The sequence below is a fragment of the Stegodyphus dumicola genome, chromosome 6 (genome assembly GCF_044657685.1).
Source record: "Stegodyphus dumicola isolate Sdum_Otavi_A_Nest chromosome 6, ASM4465768v1".
Lineage (NCBI taxonomy): Eukaryota > Metazoa > Arthropoda > Arachnida > Araneae > Eresidae > Stegodyphus > Stegodyphus dumicola.
In genome coordinates, this window is record NC_140773.1 from 40,814,771 (window position 1) to 40,832,152 (window position 17,382).

Below are 17,382 nucleotides of genomic sequence, written 5' to 3' on the forward strand. Positions count from 1 at the left end.
AATGATTTTATACTGTAAAACCCAGTTTTGCCCTTATGGCTAACAAAACTCTGTTTTTTGAATAGCTTATTGTAATTATGGATTTTTGTAACACTTCTCTTAAACAGGAATGAAAAAAAAAAATAGTTGCATTTTCCAAACGCCATCTTTATATCGCTTTGTGATTCTTTTAAGCAAACTCTTTCGAATCTTTCCTTACATACAAGGTACAATGAGGGAAAAAAAAAAAGACAGTTCTATATCTCCCGTTCTACTGTGCCGAATGATGAAATTCAACTTCCGTTTTTCATGTCTCGAAAGTGCGACTTAAAATATATATAATAATTTATACATAGCATTGTTCTAATACAGGTATTTTGACACAAAAATCGCATTTTTTCTGAAATGGCAAGCCAATTTTTTTCCATATTTCGATCCTACGACTCAAATTACGCAAAATTTCAAGTTTTGTAAAAATCGCACGAGTAGTTTTTAAAAAGTTAACTCTCAAAATTTTAGTTCCTCAATGCTAGCTGAGTTTGGTATATATTTATTAATATTTCTTTTCTATTAAACTTATTTGATTCTTCCTCTCACATTTCCAAATTTAGGTTCCTTCCAAACAAAATCCGCCCATTTTTTAATTTTTTAAATTTGTAGTTTTAAGTAATTTTTATAAAATTTTCGAAAAGAATTTTGAATTATAATCTGTAAAATTTTTACCACCATCTTAAAGTAGATGTATTTCAAAGCATACCTGCAAAATATTAGAGCTTTTTATTCAAAATTTCTGCAAATATACATGAATTTATATATTGGCGCGTTTTGAAATTTGGCATATTTGTTGAAAGCGATAATAACATCAAATGTAGTTTAGGCACTTTGTTAAAATTTTTTGAAAGGAGAACGATGTGACTTTTTCCCCGTTCATGCACAATGTAAAAAGGTAGTAATGAAGTGACTTTTTTTTCCAGTCCTGCACAATGGAAGCGAAAGGAAAATGGGTTACTATATATTAAGAAGTTCGCCAAGTGAATTATTCTTGGCGCAAACTAAAAAAACAAGCCAAGATTAATATGTGAATTTCTCCGTAAATTTCGCACCACATTTTACAAAATTTAATGTTTAGGCATAATTTGAGTCGTAGAATGGAAATATGGAAAATAAATTGGTATGTTATTTCAGAAAAAGTCCCATTTTACGTCAAAATAGCTAGGTTAGAACAATGTTACATATAAATCTAATATATATCCCATGTCGCGCTTTCGAGGCATGAAAAACGCAATTTGAATTTCGACAATCTGCTGAGTAGAACGGGAGATATAGAACTGCCCCCTTTTTTTGCGCAGTGTACATACAAGCAATCAAAGAAAGAAGGGTAATTACTGTTTTAATACCTTACCCCTAATAAAGGCATTTCTATCCTAATCGCCTCTGCTTCTTGATATAGTCTCTCCAAGGGGCAAAAAATCTTGACGAATATGTACTTTCCCACTCTTTCTTCCTGGACGGCCAGCGTCTCCTTACGCATTGCGGTGATATACCGCCTCCGCAGAATTTCCATTTTCCCTGTGACTGGTCCTTCAATGTCACCGCCATCATACTCTGGATCCTCGAATACAAGCACGTAATGGATGTCTTCTAACATGATGCAACTTCACGTCACTGTAGGCTCTGTAAAAAAACACAGAATTGCAACACAGAACATTTTATTTGAAAGTGTTTTGCCAACGACTAATAATACAAATTTTTAATAATGATGATGCGAAACCAAGTACAATGGACCCTTGTTATTTCGAACTCGTAGATATTAGCAAAACTTACCAAATAATTGAAAGTATTTCATAAACACAATTTTAAATGCGATTTAATTAAAGAAAAATTGATAATTTCATATATTAACCATACACTTTTTAGCAATCTCTTTCCGACTGCTATTTATCAGGTCGGCTATCAGAACATGCATATGTTGGAAACAGTTTTCAAATAATTTGATCACAAAAATAATATCTGAGGTTAACTAACTGAAAAAATATCATTTTTATTTCACTTAGTCTCAATATATGTGACTCAGACTTCTCAACATAAATTAGAATAACGTCATTTTGTCATCAGTATTGTGGGAATATCATCGTTCTCCACCTGACCATTAACACGGCTATCGCCTATCTGGAGTATAATATCATTTTCATTTTCGCCCAAGCATTTCTCAGCAAAAAGGATAACTTTTAGTTTAAAGCTAGCAGAATATGCTTCTTTTTTTATGGGTAGGGTCCAGGAATTTACTATATAACAAAAATGGAAAAAATTAATTTTACTTGTAAAAGCAAAAGCGTAATTGAGGATAAAAAAATATAATATTTGCTCGAAAATAATTACCACATATGAAGCTGCTACCAAAGTGCCAAATGATGAACATGCCTTAGAGTTGGGAGAATCGAGATCTGAATGATATGTGCGATGAAGAAATTCAGTCAAAAATATCTAGTTTTAAAAACCATGCTATTTCAATAATTCCGTACAAAAAAGCAGCTACATTCTTCTAAATTTTAAAAACAATTCACGATTATAATTTAGTTTAGTCCTATCTGAATTTGGAAGCAGCCTTTAAAGTTTTTAACATTGCCAGTTACTATAGCTTGTGGCGAAAGAAGCATTAGAAAACTTAAAATAATAAAGAACTATATGACATCTTCACTAGGCCAAGAAAAACTTTCAAACATGGCCATTCTCTCTATAGAACATGAGTTAAGTAATCGAATAGATTTTGAAAAATTATTGATAATTTGGCTTCTTTAAAAGCCAGAAAAATTAAATTACAAATATGCTTAAATAGTTTATGCCGTAAAATTTTGAGCAGATGTTTTATTTATACTAAATATTATTTGCCATTTTTCAAAAAGCATATTTTTAATGTTTTCCATTTCAAAATTGCTAATCATTATATATGTTTCATTTTGTGGAACACACAAAGTTATTATTAAATATTACTGTAATACTTATTGTTTTTTTCACTTGAAATAGTTACTTTTAATGTGCATAAAATATACATAAATATAGTTAATTTGTTCTATATGTATGATTATATATATGTGTAAATGCAATAATGCATATATATATATATTGCGCGTGTTTGTATAATTTTAGCTTTTCAAACATTATTTTGTATTATTTATTTATTCTTCCACCTCCCACAAATAGGTAAATAAATAATCTTGCATTGCATACAGGGGCGCACATATACTGCTTTTTCTCAGATGAAAAAATATGTAGGCATGGCTCTGCCTATATTTATCTTTTTATTGGGGAGAGGAACTCACTTCTTTTTTTATGGATAACAATACGTTATATATGCCGTCCACATACAGCTACACTGTTGAATGATTTTCTCAAGAGTGAGGATATTAACTGGATGTATTGACCAGCCAGGTTTCCTGACCTGTCTTGTAGAATATGTCCAGGTCACTCTTGGGAAGATAATTATAACTCGCCTTCCCTCTCCCAGAATTCTCCAGAATCCTCCATTGCATGGAAGCCGCAGAGCCGATTCCACAGGACTCATAACTATACTGGAACCTCGGATCACAAATGATTCACTTAGAGGACGATTCTGTTCACGAATAAAATAACTGAACCAAAAACGCATTTGGTGACGAACAAAGTCTAGATTTATGAACACACAATTCGGAAAAATATGATTTTCGAAGGTGTTTTAAGGTAACCTCTGTCACATGATTAACACTTGAAGACTTCTGGAAACATCACTTAAATATTTTTTATCATTTAACTTTCATAAACAAAGTCTGGAAATACGTGACTTACAACATCATGAATTAAGTCTAGAGGAAATTATAGCCAGATGGATTGTATGCAAAAACTTTGAGTGCTTTGACACTTATTCCTTCTTTCTTTATATCAGATAAAAACCATCGACTAGAATTAAGAATGAAAACGTAGTTCAGTTATTAGGATAACCTTAAAAATGAACTGAGCAACAAAGAACTAGAACAATTTCAGAAGCAGCAAAAATGGCGATTATGAAAGAAATATCTTCACAAGAAGAAGCATGAACGAAAAATTATGCTACTTTCTCTAATCTGCGAAATTCGTGTAAAATGGTGTATGATGCAACATTTTTACATAATGATATTACCTTGATAAAGCAACAGGAAGCTACAGCATGAGGATTTCAATGATAATGCCAGGTGTTACTTTAGAAACATTTTAAAATGTAGGTAGCAACAAATCTTATTGGACAAACTTTTAATGGAAAGAAGACCTAATGTGTTTAAAAAAGAATCGAATAGTGCTTATAGACAAAGCAAAGGTTAAAGAGAAGTTACCTAATGCTTTATTAAAGAGAACCCTTCATGAAAACTCAAAAAACTTACTCATCATTTTTAGTTATGCTGTCTCTCTTTCACACAAATAAAGTAAAATTAAATTTTGTCAATTTTATTTGTTTAATTCCTTTTTATCCATTTCTGCTTTATATGGAATTATTTCCATTAATTATGTTTACAAGGTACTGTTGTAAAGTTTTTATAAACATTCATCTGTGGTCTGAAATACATTTTACGTTGATTCCTATGGAGAAATGTTTTCAGATTACGAACATTTTGGTTGAAGAACGACCTTTAGAAACGAATTAAATTCGTAAACTGAAGTTTAACTATACCTTATTTTTAGTACGAAGCCACGTTGTAAGAACTTGTATGACTGGCAGAGGGTATCATACTCTCTAAAATAGCTTCCTCTTCCTTTCGAACTTGCAATCTCTAGCTTAGACATTACTGCGTCGATAAGTCTTACGCGTGATCATGCGAATATACTATGATATATTTTACACGTACAAAGCAAAAAAAAAAAAAAAAGGCAGTTTTATATCTCCCATTCAATTTGCATTTTTCATGTCTCGATATATATATATAGCATTATATATATTTATATATAGCATTATTCTAACATAAGTATTTTGACACAAAAAAGACTTTTTCTGAAATGACATGCCAATTTTTTTTTCTATATTTCGATTCTACTACTCAAATTATGCCTAAATATAAAACGTAAAATTTGGTGCGAAATTTACGGAGAAATTAAAAAATTTATCTTGGCGTATTTTCAGTTTGGGCCAAGAATAATTTACTTGGCGAACTTCTTAATTTATAGCAACCTATTTTCTTTTTGTCATTGTAGACGAGCGGGAAAAAAAGTCATCTGTCGTACTTCCAAATAATTTTAACAAAGTGAGTATTATCGTTTCGCGTTATTATCGCTCAAAAAAAAAAAGATGCCATATTTCGAAACGCTCCAATATGTAAATTCACGTAGAAAAGTTTGAATAAAACACTGTAATTTTTTGAATATGTGCCTAGAAATACATCTGCTTTAAGATTTTGTTGAAAATTTTATAGGTTATAAATATAGAATTTGTTTCGAAAAATTTATAAAAAATATTTTAAAATACAAATTTAAAAAATAATTCATAAAAATGTACGAATTATATTTGGATTAAGCCTAAATTTTGAATTCTGGAAGAAGGAATCAATTAAGTGTTATAATAAAGAGATATTAATAAATATCTATCAAAATCAATTGACACTGAGTTGCTAAACTTTTGAGAACTAATTTTTTAAAAACCACTCGTGCAGTTTTTACAAAACTTGGCAGTTTGGCATAGTTTGAGTAGTAGAATCGAAATCTGGAAACAATTTCCATGTCATTTCAGAAAAAGTCCGATTTCATAGCAAAATATCTATATTAGAACGACGCTGTACATAAATCGAATACATATCCTAAGTCGCGCTCTCGAGACATGAAAAACGAAATTTGAATTTCTTCAATCGGCCCAATAGAACGGGAGATATAGAACTGTCTCATGTTTTTTTTTTGGGGGGGGGGGAAGCAGTGTACACAGGTAGTATATTTTTCGCATTGTATCAACCTACAGCCATGCCAGATTCCATTAAAGTCTTTTCACTTAAAATTTAATGTTCATTAAATACAGGATCAGTTGTGGAGATAATCGGCAAATGTGAAAAGTTTCTTGGTTTGGAATACCAGTATCTTGGAAAAACATGGAAAAGTAAAAATGCAATTATGAAAGACTACATGCCTTGAGCCGATTTATCTGTCTTAAAAAATGCGTTGTCATGTATAAAAAAGTATTCAACTTGCTGTGACTGCAAGCACGTATTTTCAGCACCAACTGCATTATACTGTACGTCATCCATATTAAAATGTTCATTACAGACATCTTAATTTGGTAAATTCATTACTTCTAAGCAGAATAACGATGGCGTCATCAGCAAAAGAATCATGACGTTATCTGTTTTCAAGATCTCTTGATCTATGATGACATGAATTTAAATTTCTATTTCGTTTAAAATTCTGTATTTAGCATCATTAAAAATCATGGTATTCCTAACAGTGAATGGTTAAATTGTTTGATTTTAAAGTCCATTAGAGCTAGAAATAATTAGAAAAGAAACTCCGAAATTCGGTTAATTTATTTTAAAAATTTCGAAAGACTTTCCTTTGGAAGTTTATTTTTGTGTGTAAATGATTGTAGCTCTGTGATGCTAAACAGACCGATGTTTTGAAATGATTACTTTGATTGTTCAAGTGAGAAAGCTCTAATTTAAATTTTTAAAAATTCTATCGCAAATCTTGAAAACAATTTCCTGCGAAATATTATATTATCATCGCAAATAAGTATGTTTGAAAATTTTTAAGAAAATCAGGTCGATATTAGGAGGAAAAACTTCATTTCGTTGATTTCATCATTTTTCATGATTTGATCCTAATCAACCAGCCAACAAACAAACAAAAAATTAAATTAAATAAATATTAAAAAAAAATCTGAAATGTTTCAGATTTTAAATTATGTCCAAAGGGGCGTTTTTTAACATTTTGTGTGTGACCTTTCTTTATTAAATATCATGTTCCTCGCACTTAAACCATAAGATCCAGTGCAACAGCAATATCGCAAAATAGTTTTAAAACGAGCATATCTTTAGAATTTCCGATACAGAGACTCACGCGCTGGAGATAAAAATGTTTTTTCTGCACAACGTTGCCATTGCTCGCTTTGAAATCCTTGAGTTTGTTAATCAAAAATTCGTCAAAGTTTTAAAAAATAGGAAATCGATCATAAAAAAAATTTCAAATTTCAAATTTGGTCTTCCACATGCTCATATTCGTTGGAGGATTACGTTATTCAAAATTCGATGACTCTATGTACCGTTATTTTATGACAATGTGAGAAATATACATACATTTACGCAGATTTTCATTATTTAATTTCTTCAAATATAATGCAGGACTCTAACATTTTATGGCAACAGTTTGAAAAGTGAACCGACATCCGTCCGACGCAAAATGCCAAAACGAAACTAATAGTCCTTCGGGATTCAAATCCCTTTGGACTAAAAAGTATGTGCATTGTTTTAGGGCCTAGGCAAGCAAATAATTTGGTTCACTGTTAGAGTCATTAGGTTATTAGGAAGCGGGGGGATGTGAAAAACGAGCAATGCGCTCGCCAGGACTCGAACCACGGATCTCTCGAATATGCGTCGGGAGGCTGACCTTTGCACCACGAAGGCATGCTAGGAAGGCAGGAGAAATACCTTATATACTTCTCCCTTTTAAAGGGCGACTGGGGATTAGGGGACCCAATCGCCAAATCCTGGTGGTGGAGGACCATCATCTTTATTTCGAGCCACTGTAAAGACATTAGCTTATTTCGAAGCAGGAGAGATGAAAAATGAGCAATGCCCTCTCCGGGATTCGAACCACGGACCTCTCAAATACGCGTCGAGCATGCTGACCACTACGCCACGAAGGCATGCTGAAAAGGCGGGAGAAATACCTTATACACTTTCTTCTTGTGTTTTAACTGAAATGTAAATAGTTGTAACAAAATAATAGTAATAATAATTCCAGTGCTCTATGTTGCTCAGAAAGAGCTACATTTTTACTTTTTGCTTTTGAGGAATAAAAGTCTGAAATTCTTGTTAAATGATAAACAAAAAGTGATAGTGATAATGATGATGATAAAATAAAATTCTCTCACTTTCATTACAGTAAATAACGGTTTACAAAAAAAAAAAAAAAAAAAAAAAAAAAAGAAGAAGAAGAAGAAGAAAGATTTTTATTGAAACTATTATTCGGATTCTTGGATCAACCTGAAAAATTATAGCTCCCCTTACTGCGATAATTAAATTCTATTGTACTATTTTTTATTCTGAATCTGATAAAATAAAAAATGGGTTTACTGCATTAGTTTTTTTTTATTTCCATGAGCATAACATATTTTATGCTTCCTTCAACACGCATCTCTCTATAAAATCTTTTTTAAGATCCAGGTGACAGACATCTTAAATTAACTCTAGTTTAAAAAAAATTAACAATGGTTGCACCAGTAAAAAATATTAAACTCATACTATAAGCTTATTGTTCTTTAAGTGATTCAGATAAGAGAATCTTAAACACACACCTCTATTTTCATCAACTCCTTGAACATATCTCTGTTATCAATAACTCTTTACAATACACAAAACTTGCTTATCAGTTAAACCGAGTAAATTACGTTACATACATAAATATATAAATGTGGAGAACAGATGGGCATTTATTGCCATTTTAGTTAACTGTCTTGTCTGATCAACCTTCAAACTTTGGACTGCCTGTGTTTAGACCTCGTATGCTTTCAACTATGATATATGTATCTATACAGCGTGTCGCGTGTGAAAGACCAAGCAAGGGGGAAAATGTATCCAGAAACAGAGAGCTTTAATTTCCAATCGCATACTTTACTCCTTGATTTACTCCTTGTTTGGAAATGTAAATAAAGCATGCTAAGAAATTTTTGTCAATTAAACATACAGAAATAAGAAGGAAGAACATTGGAAAGTATTTGATCCGTTGTAGCAGCTCCAAGCGATAACAAATCGAAGATGAGTAAAAAAGAAATATATCTCCAACAATACCGCTATCACTCTAATCCTCCTAGAAACTAAAGAAAAAATATCACATATTCAATTTCAAAAGCACAGTTATTACTGCAATCAAAGTTTAAAGTTCAAATTGTTCTATCAAGCTGAAAACATTCTTCACTGAAAGTACGATTCTGAAATGACTTAAATAGCCCTTTCTCTAGCCCCTGTTATAGTCATTCTAGCCTTATCATAAAATCAAATTTATACAAACATGTTTCCAATCCTTCTATTTATTAATATAAAAAAGTATGCAAATTACAATGGAATGCTACCAAAACGATACGAGTTTTGCAAGAGAAATAAAGCGAAATTGAAGTAATTTAAGATCATTTGGTCACGTTTAAAATGGACAATAAAAAAAATGCAAATTTCACTATTTTCAGTTTTAAATGTTGTAAATACGTGAAAAGAATTAAAATATTTTAAAATAATCTAAACTGATTTGTCAGACGATGTATATTAGGCGTCTCAACCAGGGGGAATTTCATAATTTCAGGGGGGATGCGGTCAGTCGTTTATTTACCTATTAAGTATTTAGTTTTAGTTTATGAATATAAAAAATGCTTTTATTCAAATTTTGGTATTTATCAATATTTTCTACACATTTTCTTGTTTAATTTATAAAATGCATAAAAAGATAATCTAAGTAAATGTATATCTCGGATTTTAGAAAGGAGGGGGAGGGTGTCTAACAATGGTGAAAGGGGTGTTTATGGGGCAAAAAAGTTTGAGACTATAAAACAACTTCATATGGCTATGAACATGTAGAGCCTTGATTTTCAGAATTTACTTTATTTTTTTTTTATTTTTTTATTTATTTATTTATTTATTTTTTTTTTTTTTGTGTGTGTGTGTGTGTTTGTGTGTGTGTGTGTGTGTGTGTACCCAAGAATTAATTTTTTAAAAATACTACGAAAATATTCTTATCAAAATGATCCCTCGTAAAATTCTTTGATTTTCCAGATACATAAGATCACTTAATTTGATTACTGAGATATTTACCAAATAATGAAGTAAAGTTTTTAAAATTTCCACATAAATTTCTCAAAATTATATTAAAAATTCACTTTTAAAATTAAAAAACTTTTGAAAATTTTTAAAGTTAACTTATATCTCAATGAAAATTAAAAGAAAAATTAAAAATCCTTTTCCAATGGTATTAATGAAAAAAAGAAAAAAAAAAGTTTTATCTTCCACAAAATATACAGCATAACTGAATACATCTATGAGATCGAGCGACTCATATGTATTACTATTAAGAAAATACTAATTTCTGCAAAAAATAACAATTTTGTTTTCAGTTCCATTTCGATGCTAATTTTCCTTTGATTTATGTAAAATAAATAAGAAAGAGTTTATTCATTTGTAATTGTTGTGCTTTTGAAACAGCTATACTTTACAGTTTGGTTGTGTTATAAAGTACTGCCAAAATTGCATATGCTAGTTTTGGAAATGTAAATGAAATGCTAAAAATGCATTCAAAAAGATAAACATATTAAATATTTATCTTTTTTATATACGTACAGTTTAGTGAACAGAATTGTTGTAGGATCCGATTAAGAAATAAGTTTTCAAAATTAACAGAAAAGCACTTCTATGTAACGCTCATTATTGTAATTAATAAATATTTTTACTGTGGTCATTAGACTTATTATACCGATTATTGTAACTTATAAATAATTTTACTACATAACATTAACCACTCTATATAGATATGCAACAACGATTACTGAAATTTATCAATTCATAAGGTTTTTCTCCTTACTTTCCGCATGCCTTTGCGGTGTAATTGGCAGCATGTTCGAAGCTTATTCCAGAGGTTTAGGAATCGAGTCTCGGAAAGGGTGTTGCACATTTTCAAGTCTCTTGCTTTAAAAAAAAATAATGTCTCTACAAGTGGTACCCGAACTAAAAGAGGGTAGACGATAATTCGTCACCAGCATAATTTGGCGACTAGGTCTCTGCCTTTCCAGTCACGCTTTAATGGGGAAGAATGTAAGGTATTTTCTCCTTCCTTACCGAATGCCTGCGCGGCGTAAATGGAAACATGTCCTGCTAGCAGGGAGAATGGAGAATGGAGAATGGAGATACCGGCAGGTGACAGGTGACGGAGGACGGGGACGCCTGAAGTGTAACAGAGGTTAACAGGCATATGTCCCGCGTCCTCCCCTGGAGTTTATTTAACAGTTATAAGTGTGGAGATACCGGCAGAAGGACTTTCGAATTCTACCCTGTAGTAGATAAAGAACGCTTACAGGCCATACCCCCTTTAGTAAACTATATCACGGGGCATGGCCCTTTTCCCACCTTCTTTTATAAGCGTGCTATCTCCATGACAGAAGCGTGTGTGTGGGGGGGGAAATTGGCTCCCCCGGCCACTACGTGTTCAACTGTAGCCTCACGACGAGCCATCACCTACCATATACTACGGATATAGTACCTTACAAGAGGTTCATCATCAAACACGCACCTGCGATAAGATATATGTAAAATAGCTGAGCTAACAGCAGCTGAGCGCCCTAGGGCAGGATGTCTGCCAACCAACATAGGAATAATAGCATACACAGCGCAATAATTCTATGTCTCTATTGTAACTTAGCAGGTGTTATGTCTAAAATTGTAAATATGTAAGTGTATAAGTAACTGTGTAATGTAAGTAATGTAAGTAATAGTGTAATGTAAGTAATTTAATCAATGAGTGTAATACGTCGTACTATGTGTACTTTTAACATAACGTAATCGGTAATGTAGTCATTAGTGCGTGTAACGCGTGCCCCATGTGTATTATTTTAAGTAACGCATATATGATTATAAGGCAAAGTATGTGTGCCTACCTTGTTATATAGCATAATGTCATTTAAGAAGTAATAGCAATAATGTAAACTATAAGTAATCCAGTTATAAAGTAACTTAGAAAGTTCGCAATACAATTAGCTTAACGTAGTATACAGTCAGGTTATAACTCTAATAAGTGTAGATTAATGTCATGCATTATGTATGTGTAGTCTAATGTCATGTGAAGTGTACAGTATGTATGTACTAATTCATGCAAATATTATGTATAAGTTTAATATCATGTCATATATCATGTATGTAATGTTATGTTTCATGTATGCATTATGGCCTATGAACACCCAGGTCAACCATTAACATAAGAATCTGTACAGAACCAATGTCAAACTGGAATAGCCCCTGTATGGCCATGTAAACTTTTACATGAAGGCTAAGTAACTCCCGGTGCGCCCTTGTGGGACCCCAGGGAGTTCTTGTATCTATATAGGGGAGGGCGTGGGACATATGCCTGTTTACCTCCGTTAAACACCAGGCGTCCCCTTCCTCCGTCACCTGTCACCTGTCCTGCTAGCAATCGCAAGATCAGCCTCCGAATCATGGCCAGGGCATTGCACATTTTTCAATTTGCCAGATTCGAAAAATCTAATATCTCTTTCTAGAGTCCTTAGGTGAGCAAAATCGACACTGAAACGTATTTATTGATCTTCATTTCAAGGTTCAGGAACCCAAGCGTTTGTGTTCAAATCAGTACCGGCAAAACTCTGAGGTATACTTCTTTTGCATATAAATAAAGCAGAAAATATCAGATGCGCGATTGTATAGATCAGTAATGAGTTCAATCAACCCTAAAGTGATGAGTCAATCTTTATATTTCATTCCGTTTTAGTTGACCTTTATGAAGATAAAATGTTGGGAGTCTTTTGCAATAAATTGTCTAAATAAATATTGCACTAAAAGTATTAACAACGTTTCCAATCAATTAAAAGAATTTTTTTAAACAGTCCTTCTGAACCCATGTAAACGGCTGTAAGCTACCACTTGAGGTACTCATTATTCTTAAATGCTGCCCTGTTTAAAATAAAATTAGCATTGCAGATGATAAAGACGAATAAATAAATTAAAAATAAATAAAATGTTAACTCTTTTTATTGAGCGAAGTATTCATTAATGGATAAGCAGATTGAAAGAGAGTACAGTATCATTTAAAATACAAATTTATAATTTAACCAGCTGAACAGACATTTGTGCATGGAACTACACCGTAAACAACAAGAAAGCGTGCAAACAATATTCACGCGAATACAGCACGTAAACAACTCAGCTCGGAGAAGTGCTGATACGAGCTCCATTTCATGCATGACAGCTTATCATATTTCTTCAGATGCAGAAAAGAATTTCACGGCTTTGACGCTTGAATTGTATAAAAGTTTCGAAATTTTTCTTGTTATATACGCTGTAAAAATAACATTCTATTCTATTATGATATCAGCCCCAACATATCCTCTTCCTTTTACACGAATTTTTATTTTGACTGCATTCAAAATACTTTTATCATTATTGCGATCGATTGTACAATAAAACATATAGTGTAAGTTTTATCTACAGAAACTGTATATTTTATCTAGTTTTTAAGCATTTTTTTAATATCAGAAAAATAAGTTTTAATAATCCTTCGGAAAGAGCATTTTGCACGAATAGAATTTTCAACTAGCGCTTCAACGAATAGTTAATCGTTAAAATATAGCTACAGTAATAATCGAAATACAATATAATGTTTTCACTTTTATGCTGCAAAATTTACAGCCTTTTTAAATCGAAATCAAACATTTAAAAGGTATTTAAGTAATTTATCATTTCTGCGTTAAAAGGAAGTATATTTTTTTAATATTAAACTACTGTAAGTAAAAGAACGATTCAAAGAAGGATTATTTAAAAAAAAAAAAGTGATTGAGAAAGAGAGCGCGAACTTCTTCTTTTTAACTTAACAATAAATTAATCCATTAATTTTTCTAAACCTTTTTATCAGTTTACGTCCCTTATTACAAATGCTCCTTTTCTGCAGAGAATACCGAATATTTTTTCCATACTCTACTGAAATATGAATCTAAACAGAAAGTTAACATCTGAAATTAAAAGTTGGATGGATTTTAAATAAAAATAACTCTATTGGATGTGAAGAAAAAAACAATGATTAAACTTTAGTATATACATACATATAATGAAATAAAATGCATAAAAAATAATAATGAAGTAAGTCAAAAAATTGTAGTTAAAATTTCAGATTTAAATAAATGATAAATAGGAACTAATTTAGCAATAAATATGACACAGAGACAGAAGAATTGCCAGCGTTTTGGGTCCGATTTAAATAAACAGCGTAATACAGTAGAGTTCTGCAAACGCCACATAATGTGGACTGAGAGACAGTCGAGTTTCAGAAAAGTCGAGTTTTACGGAATAAGGGATGGGTTTTTCAGAAACTCTTAATATTTAACCCTTTGATGCGCGCTGTTTTATTTTTATAATGTTTTAATCAAAAAAACTCTAGAAATTGAATATAATGATCCTAGAGACAAATAACATATGAATTTTAAAAAATCTACTCTTGCCCTTTGATTTGTGAGTGGTGGTTGTTCTATGAAACCAGCGCACGTCTAGGACTTTACTTTGAAAGTTACTGAGGGGTAGTGGGGGAAAAACCTTTTCCCAGTGCGCATTTCCAATAAATAACCAAATTTGTGAATTAAAAAAAATTTACTTAAGAATTGCACTATATATAAATTTTTTGCATTATTTTACAAAGTAAATCGTCAGAAAAAATAAACATTTATGTAAATTTTCTTAACAAGTTAAATATAAGAACGTAAGAGTTAATGGCACAATGCAAAAATGGCAAAAATTACAGAAAAAGAACTCTCAAATATTTAAACAGAACAGAAAAGACATATGCATGAATAATAACTATATGTACTGTATGTAATATTTGCTCTGTTTAGCCTAGAGATATCTTTAAAAAGTTTCTAAAAAGTTGTCGACTTGTACGGAATGTCGAGTTTGCGAGACTCTACTGTATCGGGCAATAGAATTTTTGAATGCAACGAATATATTTCTCGATGATTGGAGTCTGCTACCATTCGGAAGACGTAAGATATTATAATCTCTCTGTCATTAATAATTAATGTGTTATTTATCTATTATTAATCTGTTATTTAAATTTAATCTATCTGTTATTAATTAACAAACTAAACTGTTTAAGAGCAATAGATGCAGTTTATGAGAATGTTATTATTATTTGTTTCTTAATCTGATTGATTTAAAAAAAACGCAAATAACTCATGATATATCTAATTAAAAACATTCAATAGTTTTACAGAATTACATTGCATATATTTTCACTGTGCAAATATACAGAAGATATAGAAAGTTCCGGAGTTATTCTAAATTTATATTCAGCCAATATCCTGTATAATGAATGTTTCGATGTTCCACCTAAACCATCTTTATCTGTAATCTCTACTAATAAATCATATTAAACTTTAAAAGAATCCTTTTGGCCGATCGTTAAAATCTGAACACTTTAAGATTTTATTTATTTATTTGACAAATTGCTCACAAATAATTAACACGACTTCCCTCAAAAAATCTTCATAATCACCAAATCTCAGAACTTTATATAATATGCAACTTCTGACATGAAATATTTCAAGTATTCCGCCCAGACTATGCAGTGGCTAGGGAAGCCGACTGCGATACCGAAGGACCCGAGTTCGAATTCTGTAGAAGACATGGAGCTAAATTGTCTGTCCTCTCATAGGAGGTAATTGTGGCCACCTATTTAGTGCTTCCATAATAAAACTACTACCATTTCTGGCCTTAGTACAGGCGAAAGCCTAAAAATGGCTAATACCCGCTATATATATGTAATAATAAAATTCCATAGTCAAAATTACACTTAAAATTCTAACTATATGTTCTTTTCATTTTTAATGGCGACGTTCTCTTATTTGAAAGTACGTGGAATTAAATCCACAGCCCCGTAGTTTAGAAAAATTAATAATAGATAAATAGTTGTTTTTCCCGCTTTTTCTGCACGTACAGTTTTAGAATGTTCTGGAAGTATTTAAAGCGAACTGGATTGGCTGACGAGTCTGACGTCATTTACTGGAAGCTCCGCCTTTTCAGAGGCTATAAAAGGACTCGCAAAAGGAATATCGGGGCTTTTTCTTAAATGTCACGATGCAGTAAACTTCATACAAAAAGTTATTAGTAATTCTTTTTATTTACTCCGGATATCTGATTTTTGTAACTGCTATTTCTCCTGAATAATAATAAATGGATTCTGTTTTTTAAACTTATCGTCTGATTATTTAAGCTACGACTAAAGCTGTACATCATATATATATATATATATATATATAATTGAAGTATGTCAGGAACCATTGTAGAATATTTGAACAAACGTTCCGGTTTGTTTCATTAAAAAAAAAAAAAAATCTGGAAGGTTTCAGATTTTAAATTATGTCAAAAAGGACGTTTTGTGTGTAACTTTTATTTATTAAATATCATATTCTTCTCACTTAAACCATAAAATTCAGTTCAACAGCAATATCGCAAAATAATTTTAAAATGAGTATATCTTTAGAATTTCCGATACACAGTTCCGCGCGCTGGAGATACAAAAGTAGACTGTTGTCATTGCTCGCTTTTAAATCGTTGAGTTTGTTAATCAAAAATTCGTTAAAGTTTTACAAAATATGAAATAGATAATAAAGCAAATTCCAAATTTGGGCTTCCAGATGCCCATGTTCGCGGGAGGATTACGTCATTCAAAATTGGATGGCTCTAGTTACAATTTATCACAATGAGAGAAGCATACATGCATTCATGCAAATTCTTCATTATTTAATTTCTTTAAATATAATACAGGGCGATAATACTTGGTGGCAGCAATTTGAAATGTGAATTGGACATTTATAGTGAACCAACGCTAAGTGCCAAAACGAACATGATAGTCCTTCAGGTCAAATTGCCCCTTTGGACTAAAAAGCCAGTTATCGAACTGCATATGCCAGGTGGCCGATCTTCGACAGAAAAGAAAGAAATTGAAGTTCAACCATACGTGCATTCGGGCTTTTTTTCCCTCTAATTGAAGAAGATGATAAATTAAATTGTTCATGAAAATAAACGAAGAAACGCTACGTAGTTCAATATGTTTTGTTCAGAATTATAAAAGAAAACGAAAATGTTCCCATCATCAATGTTACATTGTAATTTAAAAATAATCCTTAGGCCTTAAAATGATTAAACTTAATTATTTTGCTAATAATTACCAAAAACCGGATTATTATTACCACTTTCCCTACCTGACTACCCTAATAAGAAGCTGGCCGGTTATGAAAACTTATGATTTCAAGCTACGCGGGCTTGTTGTTTTTGTGTAATTTTCCTCCAATATCGCACTCCTATTTAGAAAACGTGATTAGCAATAAACTAGAAAATTTCAAAATCTGATAATATAAAATCTATACAGAGAAATGAAATGTATTATATTTACTCAGGAACTTTGGCAATAGTAAATTTTACCACTTCTATTTTGTTTGTAAATTTTACC

General features: G+C 31.5%; 1 protein-coding gene across 2 annotated transcripts in view; it reads right to left on the reverse strand.

The window, feature by feature from the left end:
* Window positions 1-17,382, reverse strand: part of LOC118202083 (anoctamin-4-like) — a 123,908-nt gene that overhangs the window by 84,425 nt on the left and 22,101 nt on the right. For both annotated transcript variants that reach the window (XM_085818251.1, XM_085818252.1), the window contains exon 2: window positions 1,382-1,653. In XM_085818251.1, coding sequence (XP_085674377.1) covers window positions 1,382-1,627 — 246 coding nt within the window. In that variant the 5' untranslated portion in view covers window positions 1,628-1,653. The remainder of the gene's footprint in view (window positions 1-1,381; window positions 1,654-17,382) is intronic.